This window comes from Haliotis cracherodii, unplaced genomic scaffold (genome assembly GCF_022045235.1).
Source record: "Haliotis cracherodii isolate W230 unplaced genomic scaffold, xgHalCrac1.p SCAF_33, whole genome shotgun sequence".
NCBI lineage: Eukaryota > Metazoa > Mollusca > Gastropoda > Lepetellida > Haliotidae > Haliotis > Haliotis cracherodii.
In genome coordinates this window covers 1,317,720-1,342,111 of record NW_027266290.1, presented here as the reverse complement: position 1 = coordinate 1,342,111, position 24,392 = coordinate 1,317,720, and the positions used below count along the sequence as shown (strand labels likewise).

General features: G+C 43.2%; 1 protein-coding gene across 1 annotated transcript in view; it reads left to right on the top strand.

Annotated features, from left to right (window-relative positions):
* Positions 1-20,751: 20,751 nt before the first annotated feature.
* LOC139477388 (WSCD family member CG9164-like) overlaps positions 20,752-24,392 on the top strand; it is a 64,411-nt gene continuing 60,770 nt past the window's right edge. Inside the window, exon 1 of the mRNA XM_071259950.1 lies at positions 20,752-21,179. Within this exon, the coding sequence (XP_071116051.1) occupies positions 20,900-21,179 (280 nt within the window). The 5' untranslated portion in view covers positions 20,752-20,899. The remainder of the gene's footprint in view (positions 21,180-24,392) is intronic.

Sequence of the window (24,392 nt, the reverse complement as noted above, 5' to 3'; positions counted from 1 at the left end):
TGTGTGTGTGTGTGTGTGTGTGTGTGTGTGTGTGTGTGTGTGTGTGTGTGTGTGTGTGTGTGTGTGTGTGTGTGTGTGTGTGTGTGTGTGTAGTTTGCCTCAAAGTGAGATTGACCAATCAGAGAACAGAGAGAGAACTATTAACCCCATATGGGCCCGTATACCGTCAGTAAAAATCCAAGATGGTTGCTACTGACCTAATATGAGACCGTATACCGCGAGTAACAGGACCACTAATTTTAGTTCGTAATAACCGTAGTTCGTTATAAGCATATATACAGCATATATGCAACAAATGGCCGGGACTAAAAAATAAGTTCGTTATATCGGTCAATTCGTTATAAACGTGTTCGTTATAAACGTAGTTTACTGTAGTTCTATTCAGGAGAAAGTAGTATCAGTGATTCACACAACACTCAGTGTTTCAGTGTGACATGAAATTATGAAATGAGATTATGACTCCAGCAATGGTGTTTACTCAGCCTCGACCATGGCTTTATCTAACATCTCGCTGTAATGGTGTAATCACGCGAGATGTCAGCAACAGTTTGACCCGATAACCCTCCTATTGTTCGCTATCACTGACAGACCGAGATCCAGACACATCGCCACCACCTATCACACATCGTGCAGACATAACAACTCAAGTGCTAAGACATGGTGCAGACATTATCAGAGATGTGTAAATAGTGTGGACTTAGAATTTAATCAAGTGACTAAATTAGTGACGTCATTTGATTATGGCATCATGGGATCAGATGACGTTACAATGATCCATGCTATATCGTAAAGCATCATAACGTGCCATACAGCAATATGACGTAGCATAATGTTTATGCCTAGTTTTGTTATAGAGGGAAAGAAACATATAAATATAAATTTTATAAGAATAACCAACAAACTACGAGGAATTACGTAGTCCCGAACAGTTGTTTGTTTGTTGTTTAATGCTGAAACTCAGCAATATTACAGCCATATAAGTGTGGTCTGTAAATAATCTAGTCTGGACCAGACAATCAAGTGTTTGACATAAGAGCATCGATCTACGCATCAACCAAGTCAGCGAGCCTGACCACCCGACCCCGTTAGTCACCTCTTACGACAAGTATGGGCTGCTGACCAATTCTAACCCGGATCTTCACGGAAGTAAGTCGTGAGCATCCCTTTATTCCATATAGAGTACCCACTGGCATGTTCTGAAAAAAAAACCTGTTCTAAAAAGTATAATAATGTCAGACCTGCGAATGACCTCTACTCATGTCACGCTGTTGTGCACGCTATGCATACATCATTAATTTGTGACGTCATGTTCCTTCAAAAAACCCATCAGCATTGTAAATTGCCAACATTTCCAACCCTAATGCGTACAATTATTGATATATTTAGAAAACAATATGAACATAATGGTTGAGAAAATCATATCATTTAGGCCAACAATTATTTAACATCCCGTTTTAACTAGAATACGAGAACAAATTAACTGGTGACATTGTCGTGTTCTTCAAATGATCTGACATTTAAAAGGATTATAGATTTTGCTCGTAAAATATTCAAGCGGTTTACGTGGAACCGATTAGCGCTAAACAGGGACGAAATTGGCGTCGCTCTCATTCAACGGAGCTAAATACTCCCACATAATTCACCCTCAACTCAAGATCATGGACATTTAGACATTTAATGTCATCCTGAGGAATGGCGGATGTCGTAACAGACACTTAAATTCAATATTTCTTATTTCGGCGTCTTTGATTTTGATTCTAGAATGTAAATTCATTGAAATTGAATGTCGCTATTCCAAAACGAAAGGATATAATTTTTGGTTCAATTTCGACAGAATATTACACATTAGAAATTTAGATTTCAACTTGATGAAAGGGAGGGATATTTCACCATCGGGGTCCATAAATGTCCCTTACAGTATTCCATACATTTAGCATCGCATTTTCCTCTTCAGGACGGTACAGCTCTCCAGTAAGCAATTCAAAATAAATAAATGTTATAAATTTAGTACCATCCCGCATCATGTAGTTGTACGTGAAAGAAAAGCAACACAAATGTGGCAATCTATTGTCGCACTTTACGAGTTTTAAGCAAGAGATGTCAGAAATGTTACCACTGGGATAACGGAAAAGAAAAAATGAAACATTTTCAGGAGGGTGCACGGAGCTGTGGTCTACAGCGCTGTGTGGCTGTGGTTCGAATCCCAGGTTCGTCTTGTTTTGAATCTCGTCAGCACTTTTATCTGTCACCAACGGTGACTTTCTCTGTCCCGTGAACCCCACTGGGAGACAAACAGGAAGTACTGAGAACACACGTACGTACGTACGTACGCACGCACGCACGCACGCACGCACGCACGCACGCACGCACGCACGCACACAGCTATATCAGAGCAATAGTCTTGAACTCCATCATATCGTCTCACCTCACCTCACCTCACCTCACCTCACCTCAGGTCTGATGAAACTGTTTCATCAAGGACAATAAGTGATACCACTGCTTGTACAACGTCTGACGTCTGATCTTTAAACTCACACTTGGAAGTATTATGCGATTGAATATCCCTAGTGTAAACCTACCATTAAAACTATTATATTATTTGGTGATATGTTGTCCCGAGGATCGATATATTGATATGTTGTTCCATCTCAGCAACATCTTAAAGACTCTTACATATTTGTAATAACGAAATATAATGTCTTGTTCTACTTAATAATGTGTTGCAGTACACATCGTATTATGCAATGCGGGGGCACGGGTGGCCCAGTCGTCTAAGGCGTCGCGATTTGCTGTGCAGAGTTGCGTCCCTTGGGCACGCCAGGAACCTATGATTGTGGGTTCGAATCCCGATTCGCCCCGATTATGTAGGTTTGTCAGCACCATACCCGTGCTCGTGGGTTTCACCGAATTGGTAAACGTCTGAGACCTGCATCACTTCGGGCTTTCCTACCACATTAAGCTGACACGCCGTGATATCACTGGAATAGTGTTGAAAGCGGCGTTAAACCCAACTCACTCACTCACTATTACACAATGCTGATTCTGCTAATCTGCCCGCACGGGATGTGTCTGTACAAGCTGTCTACTGGCTATATCATCTCCGCGTGTAACTAACCGAGTATTCCATACCATATTGCAAAACCTTAATGCATATAGTAAACTGTTACCAAGTGTGTTTGGAAAACACATTTCCTGTCAGAACTCTTTGACTGGTATTTTTGTACGTTTTCAACCTGAACCAAGACCAAAAACAATGCCCAAGTGTAAACTTGACTATGACCAGAATGTTCCAGTCTGAAGTAAATTAAAGTTTGGTAGTACACCGGATGTCTATTGTGTAATTCCTTTTCTTTGAATGGCATTGTTATATACTTGTTACAACTGCTGCTCAATTAACCGTGTTTGTGTTTATGTTCAAGTTGGTGTTTCCGCTATCCAAAGTGTGCAGCAAAGCCGTCGTATTCTTGATAGCTATTTTGGAGACATAAAATGCGACGTTACATTAATGCGAACAAAGACCACATGCATTTTTCGCATTTAATTCACGCTGGCGTTAATTTCAAGATTTACAGACTATTTGCTTTTCAGTTAAGTATGGAATCCTAAAAGGGACACTGTCGCGTTGTCGCCCTTTGGTAAAATAAAAACAGTATTCAAAGCGCAACAACGCGACAAAGCGACACATGATAAACATGTTGCATTGTCGCGCTTTGGTTAATTCTGACGCTTTTTGTTTGTTTTTTAAAGGGCGACAATGCGACAACGCGGCAATGTCCCTTCCAGGATTCCATAGTTGAGTGTTGTCCACCTTTTGTCAGAACAATGCTGTCCCGAAGTAGAATATATCGACATATGCCACTCCATTAACTAAGTCACTACGTCGACAGGTAACATGTGTTTCACATGGTCAAGATTGACTTTAAGGCCCGGTTTCCAAACACAACACCTGGTGCCGTCACTTCCCCAAGGTACCATCATACTGTTCCGGTTTGACCAGGTTACCCCCATGCACTTGGAGGATTGTATGCCAAATGCACTGGTGTACGTCATCGGTAATCGGTTTCTTCACCAAGAAGTAATCTGTAATGAATCACGCTGATCGGAACAAATTTTCAGTCTGTTTTCACGTGGTAAGTGAGATCAAAGGCTATTTCTCAGACAGATGACGTAATGCTACGGTCATACCGAAAGACGGCGTGATGTGTTAGGTTAGGAATAAAATGCCCTCCTTTATGAAGTGTTATATGCTTTAACCGCCTCCGTGGTCTAGTGGTAGAGCGTCCGCCCGGAGAGCGGAAGGTCCGGGGTTCGATCCCCGACCGCGTCATACCAAAAAGACGCTAAAAGATGGAACTTGTCGTTACCCTGTCTGGCGCTCGGTATTAATGGGCTTAAAAAAGGACTGGTCGGCTCGGAGTCAGTATACTGCGTCTGAGTGGGGTATTCATGTTAAACTGCGGCATGGTATCTCAGTGAGCTATCACTATAAATCGGCATTAGTCCGGACTAGTACAAGCAGCCACACAAACACACACACGTACATGCGCGTCGCTATATAAGTGCAATAATCTTGGACGCGACGTTAAATTCCATTCCACCTCACATCCCCTGTTATATTCTTTCTTGTCTAATTTGAACTGAGGGGACGCCTGGTTCAGTATGCCTGATATCTGTCTGTTTAACGCCGCACTCAGCAATATTCCAGCTATATGACGACGGTTTGTAGGTAACAAGTCTGGACCAGACAATCCAGCGGTTGACATCATGAGCATCGATCTACGCAGTTAGGATGCGATGACAAGCATCAACCAAGTCTGCGAGCCTGACCATCTGATCTCGTTAGTCGCCTCTTACGACCAGCATGGGTTGCTGAAGACCTATTCTAACCCGGAGGGGGCAGGGGTGGGCCAGTCGTCAAAGGCGCAGCGATTCGCTGTGCAGAGTTGCGTCCCTTGGGCACGCCAGAAACCTTTGATTGCGGGTTCGAATCCCGGTTCGCCCAAATTATGTTTCTAGGTTTGTCGGCACACTACCCGTGCTCGTGGGTTTCACCGAAGTGGTAAACGTCCGAGACCTGCATCAGTTCGGGCTTTCCTCCCACATTAAGCTGACACGCCGCGATATAACTGGAATACTGTTAAAAGCGGCGTTAAACCCAAATCACTCACTCACTCTAACCCGGATCTTCACACATCGAAGAAACGGGTGAGATCAAGGAGCTCCCTTAATATAAATTCCCTGCATTTGATAATCGTCATAATTTGTGAACATGGAAATTTACAAACCAGTACAGAATCCGCTATCAAATGTACCAACATAAAATATTCGTGACCAACTCGTGTTATTCCGGGACAAGCCGAATAGCGACTCGTGCCCCCCTCGTGGCCATTTTTGTGACCGGGTTCCGTCTTAGCGCAAACGGGCTTACCTAAAACAATTGTCAACTCGTTACGTAATGGTTCACATATATATTTCCCAATATATTATATATATATATTTCAGAAGCAATTTAAATCACATCGTGACATGCGGAATTATACAGTATGATTGAACACATTTAACTGTGTGTTGGGTATATTTTTAGATACAAGACATATGTAAAATAAAAAATTATTTCTGAGGTATTCTTTGACGAAGAACTTGAAACCATATGCGCATTCTGATTAGTTTGTCGTATTTTCGCACAAAACATTCATCGTCAGGGAGACGAGTCTTCTTGCAGGTGACTGAAAGGGGCGAGTGGTGACGAATGAGGGGGATGTCTTCTTGCAGGTGACGGAAAGGGGCGAGTGGTGACGAATGAGGGGGACGAGTCTTCATGCAGGTTACGGAAAGGGGCGAGTGGTGACGAATGAGGGGGACGAGTCTTCTTGCAGTTGTCGGAAAGGGGCGAGTGATGACGAATGAGGGGGACGAGTCTTCTTGCAGGTTACGGAAAGGGGCGAGTGGTGACGAATGAGGGGACGAGTCTTCTTGCAGGTGACGGAAAGGGGCGAGTGGTGACGAATGAGGGGGACGAGTCTTCTTGCAGTTGTCGGAAAGGGGCGAGTGATGACGAATGAGGGGGACGAGTCTTCTTGCAGGTGACGGAAAGGGGCGAGTGGTGACGAATGAGGGGACGAGTCTTCTTGCAGGTGACGGAAAGGGGCGAGTGGTGACGAATGCGGGGACAAGTCTTATTGCAGGTGACGGAAAGGGGCGAGTGGTGACGCATGCAACATAAAACTGTGCTCATTCCGATAACATTCATCTACAGGGGGACGAGTCTTCTTGCAGGTGACGGAAAGGGGCGAGTGGTGACGAATGAGGGGGACGAGTCTTCTTGCAGGTTACGGAAAAGGGCAAGTGGTGACGAATGAGGGGGACGAGTCTTCTTGCAGGTTACGGAAAGGGGCGAGTGATGACGAATGCGGGGACGCGTCTTATTGCAAGTTACGGAAAGGGGCGAGTGGTGACGAATGCAACATAAAACTGTGCTCATTCCGATAACATTCATCGACAGGGGGACGAGTCTTCTTGCAGGTGACGGAAAGGGGCGAGTGGTGACGAATGAGGGGGGCGAGTCTTGCAGGTGACGGAAAGGGGCGAGTGGTGACGAATGAGGGGGACCAGTCTTTTTGCAGGTGACGGAAAGGGACGAGTGGTGACAAATGAGGGGAATGAGTCTTCTTGCAGGTGACGGAAAGGGGCGAGTGGTGACAAATGAGGGGGACGAGCCTTTTGCAGGTGACGGAAAGGGACGAGTGGTGACGAATGCAACATAAAACTGTGCTCATTCCGATCTCATAGTCCATTAGTTGATTCCAAACGTAGGTTCCAATTGAAAACCCTTTTAACGCAATGATGGAATGAACCTCAGTCCGTACACTTGATAAAAAACACCGACAACTTGCTTAACATTGGAACTTTTCGCCATCCGACTTCACATTACCGATCCTGGCCAGGGGAATGTTAGTTAATTCCACTGAACTGGAGACAACAGCTGTGCTCAATCTTACTCACCTTGTAAGTTCAACACACACACACTGGGAGTAGTATCAATCGAAGCGCTGCCTAAAGGGGAACTTTTAATTGGCCAGTCACACAAACGAGGCGAGCGAACACATTGATGGGTCGTCCGTTCGTCGTACTTTATTGATTTTCACTGGTAAAGTCCGAAACAAGTTGAAACGAGAAGCGAAAAACATCGAGCGTGTTAAAAATTATCCAACTGGTTAGAGATGGTTGTAGCGCAAGCTCCGTCGGGCAGAAGGGAGCTGTTTGTGTCAACGTTTTCTTTTTTGCTGAGGCATGAGTTAATTTTGTCAACATCGACTATCAGCAAATTTTGATTTCATTGGAAAGGGGGAGTGAGTGAGTACGGTTTTACGCCGCTTTTAGCAATATTCCAGCCATATCACGGCGGGGGACACCGGAAATGGGCTTCACACATTGTACCCATGTCGTGAATCGAACCCGGGTCTTCGGCGTGACGAGCGAACGCTTTAATCACTAGGCTACCCGACCGCCCCTGATTGGAAAGTAAACTACCGAGCAAAAGAAAGTATACGTCCATTATTGATGGTGGTTAAAAATATAACAAACAAAAAGAAGAAATGGTTATTCGATGGTGATGTATTTGATGCGGGTATCACATTTGTGTTTTAGACCTTACGTTTGCATTGTTTCGGCGACTGTTTCAGCCTATTAACTTTTTCATAACGTTTGTAATTTTTTGGTCAAATCCAAATTTCAAGGGTATGCTTTCTTTTGTCCGGCAGCGTGGCAGCTTAATACAGACATTCGCTATTTACTGTTACACTTCAAAAGAAGCAAGCTGGATACTGTTATAAGTCTTCGTGTTTAACAAAGGTTCGAGAAGGATTTGTTCGGACTGCTACTCTTAATTAAAATGAATTTAATGTATTTATGCATAGTCTGTATTAGAAAACCAACCTTGGATATCCCTTGCATGTAAGACTACTAATGTGCCTGACATAATGGTATTATACATAGTTTCATACGTCGTTTTCGATGTTAAAAGTCAGAAGTTCAATGGGGGTCGGATAAACAGTATGTGTTCACGAGTTTGTATGTGTTTTGAATATACGCCACAGATAGTGTAGAACATTAATATTTTGTCCATACTTCGGGCTTTCCTCCCACATAAGATGACACGCCGTGTTATAACTGGAATATCTTTCAAAGCGGCGTTAAACTCAACTCACTCACTCACTATTGTATGAAAGACTGCTTATGTGCCTCGTTATCAGATTGTGGTTCTGTTTACTACACGAACAAGTCAAACCTGATTAACAGTTGTAGCAGGAACACACAAACGTTGTGCAAATAAGTAACAAGAATCTAATTTAGAAAATCAATACAATTAGAAAAAGTCGCTCCCTTCACACAGAGGACAACGACGCCCCCGTGCACGGCAACAGAAGATTGAACTTTACAAGGGGTACAATGTCATTCACGTTGAAGGTCTTTTTTGTTTCAAATGTTCATATATTTCAGAATTATAAAACGTATTTTTTTCCGTTCAGAAGAAATAAAATGCCAGAGTTCAGGAACAAACCAATTTGATGAAAAGATCATGATATTACCATTTCACTTCCTCGTTTGTTTAATGGTTATATGTTGCTCTTTCATCTGCATCTTCCCTGTCATAAATCAAAACAAGAAAAGTGTTATTACATTCAGAGCTTTAAAGTCGGCCATAAATCAAAATAATAATTTCCATATCATCATGCACAAAGGTCTCATACCAAACTGTTTCCCATACGAAATGCTTGGGCTTCATGTCGTGTTGCCATTACATGTATACAAACTGTCTAAGTCGTATCTACATTACTGAATTAACCACGGGCAATGCGCATGTAGTACGGACAATTAATGTTGATAATGATTATTTGCATATTTCAATATGCGAGGGGTCGTGTACGGTGCATGGTTATAAACTGCCGGGTCGGAAAGGATACACTTGAAAATAGGATTTGGCCAAGAAATAACAAACGTTACCAGAACGTTACGAGTCACCGAAACACAACAAACAAAGGTCCAATACACAATGATAGTCGGCAGATTATTAGATTGTCTATACGTACAGTAAACTACGGTTATAACGAACTCGAAGGGACCACTAATTTTAGTTCGTAATAACCGTAGTTCGTTATAGGCATATAAACAGCATTTATACAACAAATGGTTGGGACTAAAAATAAGTTCGTTATATCGGCCAGTTCGTTATAAGCGTGTTCGTTATAACCGTAGTTTACTGTATACTGTTTACAGTATCTGTACAAACGACCCGTGAAGATCCGGGTAACAAGTGGTCCAGCAAGCCTTGCTTGTCGCAAGAGGCGGCTGACGGGATCGGTTGTCAGGCGTCATGACGACAATTCTGTAAAATTAAATTAATTTCGGGCGTGTATGTCAGTATCTGGTTTGTGCACGACACCTTGGCGGTATACTGTTGAATAACTAGAGTGTGGTTGACCTTGGTATTGCCACGTTTCTGGCGTACACTCCCGCCCGAGAACATCCACAGATGCTCTATTGGGGCATGTGAGGGGACTTAGCGGGCCAGTCCTATGTCCGTGTGCCTTCTCGTCGGAGATAGTCGCTGACGACCTGGGGACGGTGTGGTCTCGCATTGTCATTTTGAAGTTCCAAATTTCTGTGGATAAGTCAAGCAATGGAACAACGACAGGACGCAACATTTCGTCACCATATCGGTGGCTTGTCAAATGTCCATTCACAATAACTAAATCAGTTCGCCGGTCATATGTGTTACTGCCCTAATCCATGACACAACCGTCCCCATACAAATCATAGTCAAGAGATGTTGCCCTAGCATACAGCTTGACGCTACGTCGGCAACATTGTATTCTGCCATCTGTGAATCGGAGGCAAAGCCTTGATTCGTCTGTAAACATAAAACATGATGTAACGACCTCTGTCTCTCTCCCTTTCCCTCTCTCCCTCTTTCTCTCTACATCTCGATCTTACTCTCTCTCGATCACTCCGTCACTGTCTCATTCGCTTAACCTCTCGATCTTACTCTCTCGCTCTTTCTCACTGCCCGTCTCTCGTTTTTTACTCTCTTTCTCCCTCCCTCTCTCACTCTTTCTCTCTACATCTCGATCTTACTCTCTCTCGATCACTCCGTCACTGTCTCATTCGCTTAACCTCTCGATCTTACTCTCTCGCTCTTTCTCACTGCCCGTCTCTCGTTTTTTACTCTCTTTCTCCCTCCCTCTCTCACTCTTTCTCTCTACATCTCGATCTTACTCTCTCTCGATCACTCCGTCACTGTCTCATTCGCTTAACCTCTCGATCTTACTCTCTCGCTCTTTCTCACTGCCCGTCTCTCGTTTTTTACTCTCTTTCTCCCTCCCTCTCTCACTCTTTCTTTCTCACCCTCTCGCTGACACTCCCTCCCATCTGCATCAGCACACGTGGGTGAAAATAACAACACCAAGAAAGTTACAACCACCTTTTACAAAAAAGAAAGAAAAAAACAAGCTTAAAATAGAATTCCGATTGGCAGCAAGCTTGTTACCAATTAGTCCCAATCCGTTTGATCCGGTCATAAATAAGGTTTAATGCACATCAAATCTCAAACGTTATAACATCAAAAGCTGATTGATTTGACCTATGGGGAAACACCTTCCTTCTTTGCGGCTAAAGACATCTCGATGGAAAACCCAGTTGGCCTTGTGTTTTTCCACCTAGGGGAGCTATTATTTTGAAGTTACTGGAATGAAAGGATATGGAGACAACCTCTTTGTAATACCAGCCCAATCCATATCCATAGGCCACGATGTAAGAGTCATGGCCCACTTTCCCATCACTTGTATTCGTCAAAGCAGCTCCGACCTTCAGGTCAACCAGCGAAGGAAGCTGTTTATATACTACTCACAATAAGTTAAAGACCATCCATTCATTCATATAAGTATAGTTAATCTGCCATGACATAATTATTAACTATGGTAATATGAAAGAATCGGGTTGTCCCTTTTGTAAGTAGTATATGACAGTGTATCAGGTACATGTCAACGATGAAATACAAACAAAACAGTATTTTACGCCGGTGTTAGCAATATTTCAGCAATATCACGGCGGGGAACATCAGAAATGAGCTTCACATAATGTACCCATGTGGGGAATCGAACCCGGGTCTTTTGCTTGACGAGCAAACGCTTATCCACTAGGCTACCCCACCGCCCCGTCAACGCAAGAGTGAGTGAGTGAGTGAGGTTTTACGCCGCTTTTAGCAATATTCCAGCATTATCACGGCGGGGGACACCACAAATGGGCTTCACACATTGTACCCATGTGGGGAATCGAACTCGGGTCTTTTGCTTGACGAGATAACGCTTTAACCACCAGGCTACCTCCACCGCCTCGTCAACGCAAGAGTGAGTGAGTGAGGTTTTACGCCGCTTTTAGCAATATTCCAGCATTATCACGGCGGGGGACACCAGAAATGGGCTTCACATAATGTACCCATGTCGGGAATCGAACCTGGGTCTTTTGCTTGACGAGCAAACGCTTTAACCACCAGGCTACCTCACCGCCCCCTCAACGCAAGAGAACAGCCAGTCGTGATCGTCCGCCGAAACAGATTCCTTCCGGCGGAAAAGGCACAACAGCTGGGAAAATTGCATGAATGGATAGCTGACATTCAGTGATGACACCAGGTTTTTTTAAAAATAAGTTAAGATGGCTGGTTTGATATAAATTTCACGGATCAAACACCGAAGATATGCATATTTTTATTTTACTTCAAACTTAATGTATGTTTGGGTAGCCTAGTGGTTATAGTGTTTGCTCGTCACACCAAGGGCCCGGGTTCGATTACCAACAGGGATACATGTGGGACGCACATTCTCTGATATCCTCCGTAGGAACATGGCTGAACTATTACAACCCAACTCGCAAAATCTCTTTCAGTCCCTTATACAAATGATATCAACGGTTTCTCAGCTTTAATGTTCGTTTGTTGGTTTGTTTTTAACGCCGTACTTAGCAATATTTCAGCTATATGACGGCGGTTTGTAAATAATCGAGTCTGGACCAGAAAATCCAGAGTTTGACGTCATGAGCATCGATTTACGCAATTGGGACACGGTGACATGCATCAACTAAGTCCCTATAGTCGCCTATTACGACAAGCATGAGTCGCTGAAGATCAGTTCTAACTCGAATCTTCCCGGGTTTGAAGATGCTGACATAACCGTAGTGATGAACAGTAAAGGGATTATCATCGATGCAGATGAATATGTTTGCAATATATTTACATCATAATAATTTTACATTTTAGACCCGTGAAGTTCTGGGGTAGAATAGGTCTTCAGCAACCCATGCTTGCCCTAAAAGGCGACTATGTTTGTCGTAAAAGGCGACGAACGGGATCGGGTGGTCAGGCTCGCTGACTTAGTTGATGTATGTCATCGATCCTAATTGCGTGGATCGATGCTCATGATGTCAATCACTGGATTGTGTGGTCCAGACTCGATTATTGTAGACCGCCGTCATACAGGTGGAATATTGCTGAGAGCGACGCTAAACAACAAATAAGACCAAAAAAACATTTATGATTTGACTTAACGTAACTATGAATAAAATACTGATGCAAGTACTCTAATCGTGCATGTAGTTTTGTATATAGTCTTCGAAAATCATTGTTTATTTCAATAAATGCATCATAATGTTCTGTGACATAACTGAAAATAATCAGAAATAGTCATGCTTTGAATATTCATTTATCATTAGAAAGCCCTAATTACAAGACGGAGGGAGCACTGCCACATTAATCCAGTTTGTCGCAGTAATTTGAAAATAATGAGAGTCATGATAGTGACTCAGTTTGGTTTAACGCCGCTTTTCACATTATTCCAGTTATATCACGGCATGTCGGGAGGAAAGCCCGAAGTGATGCAGGTCTCAGACGTTTACCACTTCGGTGAAACCCACGAGCACGGGTATGGTGCTGACAAACCTAGAAACACAATCGGGGCGAACCGGGACTCGAACCCACAACCATAGGTTTCTGGCGTGCCCTAGGGACGCAACTCTGCACAGCGAATCGCGGCGCCTTAGACGACTGGGCCACCCGTACCCCCAGAGTCATGATAAGAGACCCATGACATTACAGGTTTCTTTGCGTCTTATGAATGTTATTGGCTTCAGTCAGCAGCCTGACGAGTTTCTATGTAACTCTACGATCTGAAGTGCACATGCATCCTTACAAACAGTCCTACAAATACACGCACACGGAAAAAATAGACACACACACACGCACTCAAGAAATCAAAAACATGAAAACATGCAAACACACATGCTTTCGAAGTACTACGAACAAACCCACGAAATACGCACGCGAAGTGACAAACGAACACACCAACGCTCAATGTAGAGCGTGTGTGGGTGTGAGGGAGAGACGACAATGGCCGCCATGTTATATCCGCTTTATTACGTGGAGATCACGTGACTTCCGGTTACATCAGAAATATGACATCAGAGTAACAGTACACCTGTCCTATCAATACATGGTACATATTTTAAAGAAATAAACGAATGAGTGGGAGTTGTGTATGGTACAATAAAACACTTCAAGGACAATAAATCATGAGGGGCGCAGCTTTAAAAATATTCACCAAACGTTTAATCATGACGACTCCCCGAATAGAGTGAGGCCTCGGCAATGTCGGACAAGTCCATTTTACGAACAGGTGGGTTAAGTCAGGTATTTCCCCCATATTCTCACAATCCTCAGGTGGATTATCTGTGCCTTGTCTCTCAAAACCGATTGTCTAATCTCTCCAAAATTAAGATGAGATCATTCGGCCACTGCATTTACCTGCATTATACATCTATGAGGAACAACCTGCTAGATTCTTCCCTCTCAAAAATAACGTCGTCCAATATATGACGTCATCAATTTGCGATCGCATATTCAAATCTCCAGAAATGACGTCATAATAGAATTTTTTTGTGTGTGAAATAAACCACTCTTCGTTATTCATTGTTCTTTGCAATTTACCGCGTAGCTATATTAAAAAATAATTTATCATAAAGTCTTTCATTAGCCGCGTGACTGGTCTAAATGTAACATGTTATTTTATCCTGTCTTGTATTATATTTGACAGTAAGACGCAGACACACTATCCTGTCTGTCTGCGGTATCTATCCCCATCAATTATACAAATATTTGCATATTCATGACACGCCAACGCACCGATGCTTCAGGGGATCATTTCCCAACGTTACAAAGAGATTAGAAACAAGGCACTAATTGTCAGAGAATACACGGAATTACCCTAAAATCAATATCTCTTCATATCACTGGTTCAGGTAATTATATGACTAAAGTTACTGTTGCTATCATCTTTCCGGTCTAATTGAGTTCCTGCTTACGACATATGCAAACCTTATCGTGTACATGGACCGGAGCACTATATAGGTAATGTGTCCACACACATTAATAACATCCACCTGTCTTATCTTCCGTTTGTATAAGTATGCTACACATACAGATTTGGTTTGTTGTTTAACGCCGCACTCAGCAATATTCCAGCTATATGACGGCGGTCTGTAAATAATCGCGTCTGGACTAGACAATCCAGTGATTAATATCATGAGCATCGATCCACGCATTTGGGATCGATGACATGCATGAACCAAGTCAGCGGGCCTGACCACCCGATCCTGGTAGTCGCCTTTTACGACAAGCATAGAAGCCTTTTACAGCAAGCAAGGGTTGCTGAAGACCTATTCTACCCCGGATCTTCACGGGTCTACGCATACAGATAAAACCTCATATATTCCCCTACCATTGCTTCAGATTTCGAAATCATTTTCATTGAACTAAAAAAACAAGACAGACAGGCTTTATTTTGAGATACAGTGGATGTTTGGCGTAGTGGCCATAATTATATTACAATACATTAATTACATTACATTGTACAGAATAAAGTTTACCACTTTAGCACTTCATATTTGGCTAAATTTCTTTGACAACTAATATTATCAAATGTAAATAACTGGACAAATTTGAATACTGATGGGTTTACATAATCGAGTCTGGACCAGACAATCTAGTGATTGATGGCGTCAGCATCGATCCACGAATTTGGGATCGATGACATGCATGAACCAAGTCAGCGAGCTTGACGACCCGATCCCGTTAGTCGCCTCTAGCGGCAAGCACAGCGTCTTTTACGGCAAGCATGGGTTGCTGAAGACCTATTCTACCCCGGATCTTCACGGGGCTCTTCAAAAGTAAACCTTTAACAGCCCATCCAGTTTCAACGCCCGGTGCCCCTTACACCTTCACTCTTCAGAAGAAGAAAAGCACTATAGTATGTAGTTCATTGAACCTGACTACAACAAAAATCCGGTATATAAATTGGATATATGTTATTGCAAAATGTTGGTGGCCTGATATTCGACAAACGGTGCGTCAAAACGCAGCCATTGTCCATTTGCTATGTCTTCAATGGCATTGTTTTAACACTTATTCGAAACTGTCATGGAGGAAAATAGTAAAGCAAAAGGCACGTGCAGGTTATGGCATTCGTAATTCGTGGTAGAGGTTATAAACAGGCAAGCTTAAGCCAATTATATTGTCATTCAATTGTCAACATTTTTCAAGTTCGAAAATACCGAGACTCAGCGCTGCCGATCGGAACATTGCCATAGGACGTATCCAAAGAGGGGAATCGAAGTCTTTTGTTGCACGCCACTTTAACGTCCACCACAGCACCATTTGCCGCCTTTGTGACCGATACACACAGTTCAATTCCACTGCAGACCGTCCGAGAACCGGCCGACCAAGAATTACCACCTCTGCCCAGGATCGCTACATTCGACTGTTCCACCTATGTCATCGCAATGCCACAACTACGGAGACTTCAGGACGCATTGCTAGTTTGAGGAGGATATCGGACCAGACTGTCAGGAATCATCTTTGCGAGGCTGGAATCCGACCCAGATTTTGCAACAGATCCATCGACAGAGACGCTTGCGTTGGTGCCATACCTTACAGCCTTGGAATTTGAGAAACTGGAGACGAGTATGATTTAGGTATGAATCACGATTTCTTCTTCCCCGGCGAAATGGAAGACAACGTGTTTATCGTCGTCGAAATGAGCGTTTTGCCCCACATTGTGTACGTGAATTCGACAAATTCGGTGGCGGTAGTGTTATCGCTACATGAATCAATTTCTTCAACCTCACCTTCTTCCAATCACTGACCGATTGAGAGGGTGATGTTTTAAGAGGACAACGCTCCACCGCACACAGCTCGTGTCACGGTAGACAACTTCCATAATGCCAACATCAACGTCTTGCCCTGGCCGTCGAGATCTCCAGATCTCAAACCAATCGAACACCTCTGGGATGAACTCGATCGACGTGTACGTCAACGTCAGAACACGCCGCAGACACTCCCACAACTGGCCAACGCGTTACAAGCAGAATGGCGCAGAATTCCGTAGGACAGAATTCGTACACTTATCCAGTCAGTGCCGTGATTGCTGCCTGGGGCGGTCACACGAGATACTGAGTTCAGCGCACCTTGTGACCTTATGTGACATGACAATGAATAGTTTTCAATGCCTTTGTACAACGGCGACATGTGATTATTGAGCTCAAATATTTCATATTTGTATCTATGATATTAAATTAAATATTTCGACTTTATTAGGTACAATAAATTTACTATAAATCTACCTACGCGTTTCATTTTTTGAATAGTGTATTTATTAGCAACAAGCGCGATCGATGTATTCAATGGGTTGAGATAAATTAATATTTATAATTTACATAGTGGAAACAAATGAATCATAAATACTTTATTGGGTGTTGTTGTTTTAATAGTTGGTGGGAATTAATTACACATGTGCTGCATACAATTCCTATACAACAGGGACTCGTTTCTAATACAACAGGGACTCATAGCACTGTGCGACACTGGACAGGTAAACATGCGTGACACGTGATGTTGTACATTGTACTCGTGCGTCTAAATTAATCTGGGATATGTCGTATCTTGTTTCGTTCTACCTTTTTTATGGTAAGTGAGTGTGTGTTTGTGTCTATATTTTGTCCAGCTATATATAATACAAAAGGACGTAGATCCACTAAACACATGTTATATAAACAAGAATCTTTTGTATGCATTTAAACTGACGAGCAGAAGAAACGTTGAATAAAACGCTACACGATATAAAATGATAGTGTAATATGCTCAACAAAACACAGCCAACATGGCCGTTTGTAAAAATAAATAATTTGAATTTTATCAAATGTAATTCACAAGCAGAACGATCTCCAGTCGGTATCAGTCTGTTAAAGTTATGTAACCTCGACATTTAGCATCGGAATTTATTCAACACAACAGTCATCCCAAAATTATCACGTCAGTGGCAGAACAGGAACTGGCAAAGAGTTCTTTCTCCAACTCTTCAGAACTGATGGAGGATTCAAAGTACACCACCGGGGTGGGGTGGGGTGGGGTGGGGTGGGGTGGGTGGTGCTGGGGTTTGATGGGGAGCATATTGTTGTAATCAGGGGATCGAGATGTGTGGTAGCACTAGCGTCATGGTGTGGGGATAAATCCGCAGTGACGTCACAACAGACGTTTTCGATGCCAATATCGACCCGGTTCTTCGTTCCGTCGTCCTATCTGTTCTGCAGCAACACCCAAACACCATTTTCCATCAAGACAACGCCAGACCTCACAAGGCAAGATTAACCACCAACTTTCTGCAGGCCAAACACGTCAACGACTTGCCCTGGCCGCTAGAAGTCCCGACAAGTGCCCCAAAGAGCATCTGTGGGATTTTCAGGATCGCCTGATCAGAGAACGACCAGTTCCTTAAGTCACGAGCCAAAGCCTTGACCTCCTCAGTTCGGCCGCGGGTTATTGCTTGTTTACGTGTCAATGGAGGCTGTACGCGTTATTGACTGATCTGTGAGATTTTAGCTCTTCAAGGGGACTTTATTGTGCATGAAGACACTGAAAATTTGCTCAAACCCCATTTGACCCCACCGTCATGACTGTGCCCGTGACCTCATTATCTTTGACAATCATCTTTCAACTTCTATACATTTAACATACGATAATGTGCCATCAAAAGTAAAATTATATTGGTTTGAAAAGCTTTGCTGTCTATTCCGAAAATGTGAATTTGTATTTCGTGGTGTTACTTTGCTCGTCAGTTCATATTATTTAAAATACTTGTCTCATAACTGGTCCAGTGTATAAAGCGCCTGTCGGAAGAGAGGAAGGTCGGTGGTTCGATCCCCGGCCTCGTCACACCAAAAGACGTTAAAATGGTACTTGTTGTTTCCCAGCCTGGAACTGGGCTTTAAGGGGATTAAACAAATCTAGTCAGCTCGGAGTCAGTATACTGTATCTGAGTGGGGTGTCCGTGTTATACGGCGGCATAGTGTATCTGTGGGCTAGCGCTATAGAATGGGCATTAGTCCGGACTAGTACACACACATAAGTATAGGCTTCACGTTAGTCAGTGGGTATCACTTTATCGTCCATGCCAGAAACCTATGAGTGAGTGTGGGCTCGAATCGCGGTTCGCCCCGATTATGTTTTTAGGTTTGTCAGCACCATACCCGTGCTCGTGGGTTTCACCGAAGTGGTAAACGTCTGAGACCTGCATCACTTGGGGTTTTCCTCCCACATTAAGCTGACAAGCCGTGATATAACTGGAATACTGTTAAAAAAGGCGTTAATCCCAACTAACTCACTCACTCACTCACTTTATCGTCACTTTGATTAACTCACATGACGTGATATAACTGGAATACTCTTACATATACACACAAACGCACGCTTCACCTAACCTCACCACAGGTCTAATTAAATTATTTAATCATCGACAATAGGGCGACAATAACACAAGTAATACTTGTGAACATTCTGACGCTTGTCTTGAGCTATAAAATCCCATTGGAAAGTTAATATGTGGACAGATATCCCTAGCGTAAACGTGTCACAGCAGTACAACAATACGTGGCAATATGCCTTCAAGAAAACATAATATGAATAACAACGTAATTTTTTTTGCGTATATTAGCATCCATCGCACGGACTTGTGTGTCCCGAAAGCTGTAAGCGCGCTTGATACCGTTGGGCGCTCGAGGGACCTCAACAATCTCACAACCGGCTGTAATGATCCAAAATATTGTCCTCGTCATGCGAGTATACGCTTAACCTTCCGCGAACCCCTAATGTCATCACTATGTGATGGTGATACATATATGCATGATGAGTCGGAATCGTGCAATGGTTGAGGTTTTTGTTATTTCTTATGATTATGGAAATTGTCATGTGCGGGCCCAGTCGTCTAAGGCACTGCGATTCGCTGTGCAGAGTTGGGTCCCATGGACACGCCAGAAACCTATGATTGCGGGTTCGATTCCCAGTTTCCCCCGATTTCTAGGTTTGTCAGCACCACACCCGTGCTCGTGGGTTTCACCGAAGTGGTAAACGTCTGAGACCTGCACCACTTCGGCTTTCTTCCCACATTAAGCTGACACGCCGTGATATAACTGGAATACTGTTAAAAGCGGCGTAAAATCCAACTCACTTACTCGTTAATCCGCACAGTAACTTCTTAATGAAGGCGAGAAAACCCTTTCCATAATTATTGAATTGAACGATTCCGACTAAATCGTGAGAATGTGTATAGTGATATCACCACATGTTTGCGCAAAGGTGAGCGTCGTCTGCCCCACCGGCGGCATCCTAACACACATGCAAAGGCAAGTCAATTCTTCACCTGACAAAAACGGAAGCATATGGTGCGATAGGGAATTGCAAAATGGGACATAGTTTTGGTCACTCATGAGTCAAATCTGGAGATGTCCTCCACATGTCTACCATAACAACCTGCAGGTCCTGTAGCACCATTGTACATATCTGAAGAATCGAACCCGGGCCTTCGGTCAGATGAGCGAAAACTTTAACCACTAGGTTACCCCCAACGCCCCATAAAGAGGGATTTTAGGAGTGATGGCGTTTCACTATAATCAATCGGAATTCAATCACTCACCCACCCATCCAACTACCCACCTATCCACCTACTCACTCACTCACTCACTCACTCACTCACCCGACCTGAGAAGATCCGGGGTAGAATAGGTCTTCAGCAACCCATGCTTGCGGTAAAAGGCGACTATGCTTGTCGTAACAGGCGACTAACGGGATCGGGTGGTCAGGCTCGCTGACTTGGTTGATGCATGTCATCGTATCCCAATTGCGTGGATTGATGTTCATGATGTCAATCGCTGAGTTGTCTGGCCCAGACTCGATTATTTACAGACCACCATTATATAGCTTGAATATTGCTGAGTGCGGCGTTAAACAGCAAATAAACAAACAAACAAAAAAACAACCACCCTACCACTCACTCGCCCACTCACTCACCCACCCAACCACTCACTCGCTCACTCACTCACTCACTCCTGTGTTTAACGTGAAGGCACTCCAACAGCACCTTAATGTAATTCCACCAGACTATATACGGTAAACTTCCGAGACGGTTCAACGAAAATCATGAGAACCTAGCGCCTCAGTCGATACCGGTGCAACCAGTGAATGTATATATATATATGTGTGTGTATATACTCTACAGTTGCACGTTAGTACACTGATAATGATTTAGATCGAGGCCGGACAACCAGGCGAGCGCTGCTTTGGCTATCTATCTAGATATCGGCACAAGGCAATCTGCACTACTCAGCGCAGACCAGCACGTCACAGTTGGCTCGATAGACGGACTACTCAAGTGAGCAAGAGACATTAGAAGCTGTGGAACACTGGTCGGACGCCGCTCAGACTCGAAGAAGATGACGACAGTGGCGAAGGTGTTGCCATTGAGCTATAATGTACACCTTCCGGCGGTTCTATCGGCGTCTCAAGTCTTCTGTAGCGTGTGTCGTTGTGTACATCGTCGTCATTAACGTCGTGTGCCTGTACTATCTCTCGCGTTCTCCCTCGCCGTGGATTTCCCAACATGGACCGTTTTTTTTAGCTCACCTGCGCCGAGGGGGTTACACATGCAAGACTGTTGGGTTTTCCCCCACCCCCATGCCGCTCACGGCTCTGGCTAGTTTCCCTGGGTCGGGCAACACGTGGCTGAGGCACCTCGTTCAACAGGCTACAGGTGAGTGGCAGCTGATTTATTACACCTGATAGGTAGATGTGATGGTGACATGTTCGGGGGGTGGGTGGGGGGTGGGGGTGTGTTGGGCTGTGTGGTAGCTGAGTGAGTGAATCACGCTACATCTTAGGTGCAGACACACTTGGCTTGTCACATGGTCCTGTGTCACATGTATTCCTTAAAACTCACGTAGAAATGAACATATGACCATGTATAGTTCGGTTTTAGAGTCAAATTGTATGTTTTCTACAATCTAGTTACAATTAGTTAACTATGAAGTGCATTGCGTGTTGATATTACCAATATACTTGTCATCATCATCATCATCATCGTCGTCGTCGTCGTTGTCATTATTATTATTATTATTATTATTATTATTATTATTATTTGGGTACAATGTGTGAAGCCCATTTCTGGTGTCCCCCGCCGTGATATTGCTGGAATATTGCTACTAGCGGCGTAAAAGCATACTTACTCACTCACTCACTCACTATTATTATTATTATTGTTGTTGTTATTATTATCATTATTATTATTATTACACTGTATGTGTTTTTGTGTAACTCACTATCGGATCATAGGAGACAAGATAAATATTGTTCACAGATCGTATCTAATCATTCCCAAAGACACGAAAGGCTGCTGCACCGTATAACCCCGCACAACCATGCACTTGAATCAAAATAACCACATACATAAATGTCCATGTGACATAACAGCTGATATCGAGGGCCTTGATAGGTGACAGGCGCAGCGTCAGCACAGTGCTGTGGTACTGTGTCGTGGAGTGAGAGTGAGAGAAGGGGGTGGGGAAGGGGGGAGGGGGGGAGGGGGAGGGTAGAGACAGACAGACACAGAAGAGAGAGAGAGACAGCGAGAGAATGGAGAGAGAAGGAGAGACAGAAAGACATACAAAAGGAGGAGAGACACAGAGAGAAAGAGAGACAGACATAGAAAGAGAGAGAAGGGGCAAGAAAAGGGGACAGACAGAGAATGAAAGAGAGACACAGAGAGAAAAATGGAGAGAGAAAAGGAGAGACATAAAGACATTCAAAAAGAGGAGAGACAGAGAAAGAGAGTCAGACAGACATAGAAAGAGAGAGAAGGGGTAAGAGAAAGGAACAGACAGAGAATGAAAGAGAGACACACAGAGAGAAATGGAGCGAAAAAGACAGACAGAAAGACATACAAAAATAGGAGAGACAGAGAGAGAAAGAGAGTCAGACAGAAATAGAAAGAGAGAGAAGGGGCAAGAAAAAGGAACAGACAGAGAATGAAAGAGAGGCACAGTGAGAGAGAGAGAAATTTAGAGAAAAAGAGAGACAGTAAGACAGAGACAAAAGAAAGAGAAAGGGAGAGATATCAATAGTAAGAGTATGAAGACATTTGCATTGCCATATCAAACCCACATTTATAAGATTTAAGTCTTGTACAGTTTTGCACAGGTCATGTAAAGAACATACTACACTCAACACCCGGATCAAATTACCGGACACATAACATGAATTGTTATGCTATATTATGTTGAATACCAACGTAAAACTCCACATAACACGTTCTTACATTATAACGCTGTCCATCGCCCTACGGTGCAATATATACTACGGTGTTGGTGTTAACTGCCGGACAAAAAAGAGCATACAGCCATGTTTGATGGTGCCTAAAAATTAAACAAACAAGAAATGGTTCTTCGATTGTGATGTTTTTGATACTGGTATCGGCTTACCCCCCACATCAAGCTGACACACCGTGACATGAGTGGAATACTGGTGAAAGCGCCTTTAAAACACAACTCACTCACTCACTCACCGATACGGGTATCATAGTTGAGTTTTGGACCGAAGTTTTCAATTTTTCAATGACTGTTTTCAGCCTGAGAAGGTTTGAAATGGTTTTAGTCAAATCCAATTTTCAAGTTATGCTTTCTTCCGCCAGACAGTTGAAATTGTACTGGGCAGTTCATTGCTGTGCGGTAATAAAGATCGCGTGACCATGACAACACGGACTTGCTAAATACAAGCGTCATGCAACTGTGGTGTTAAGTCAGTATTTTACTAAGATCAATTATCCTGTCATAGCGACGATTTGGGACAAGCTTTGTCTTAATGAGCATTTAATTCCAAAGCCGTGACATGTATATGTCTAGAATCACTTTACTTATTATATGCTAATGCCAATTGACCAGTCCCATTGAATTGTACATTGACTGTCTGCCATCCTGAACGAGCTGTGCACCTGTGTGACTTCTCATTATTGCTGTTCACATTTATTATTAAATCCGTCCCAGATGACCTTGCGTATATAAGCCTTTGTCCAGAGACGAAAAATATAAAAGGTTTCACCCTAAGCCTATATATCTACCTGTATAAAGCCAACTTGTATTTACCATAAGCCATCGACTCCTTGCGTATGTAAGCCTTTGTCCAGAGATGAAAATTACAAAAGGTTTCACCCTAAGCCTATATATCTACCTGTATAAAGCCAACTTGTATATACCGCAAGCCACCGAGTCCTTGCGTATACAAACAAGCCTTTGTCCAGAGACGAAAAATATAAAAGGTTTCATTTTAAGCCTATATATATCTACCTGTATAAAGCCAACTTGTATATACCGCAAGCCATTGACTCCTTGCGTATGTAAGCCTTTGTCCAGAGACGAAAAATATAAAAGGTTTCCCCCTAAGCCTATATATCTACCTTATAAAGCCAACTTGTATATACCACAAGCCACCGAGTCCTTGCGCATACAAGCCTTGGACCAGAGACGAAAAATATAAAAGGTTTCACCTGTATAAAGCCAACTTGTATATACCGCAAGCCATCGACTCCCTGCGTATACGAGCCTTGGTCCAGATACGAAAAATATAAAAGGTTTCATTTTAAGCCTATATATCTACCTCTATAAAGCCAACTTGTATATATAAGCCACCGAGTCCATGTTACATCCTGTCGAGAACTGTACACGTGCCCTCGGATATTGAATAATAATCATTATCAACATTACTTGTCCGCAACACATGCGCATTGCCCGTGGTTAATTCAGTAATGTAGATACGACTTAGACAGTTTGTATACATGTAATGGCAACACGACATGAAGCCCAAGGATTTTGTATGGGAAACAGTTTGGTATGAGACCTTTGTGCATGATGATATGGAAATTATGATTTTGATTTATGGCCGACTTAAAAGCCCTGAATGTAATAACACTTTTCTT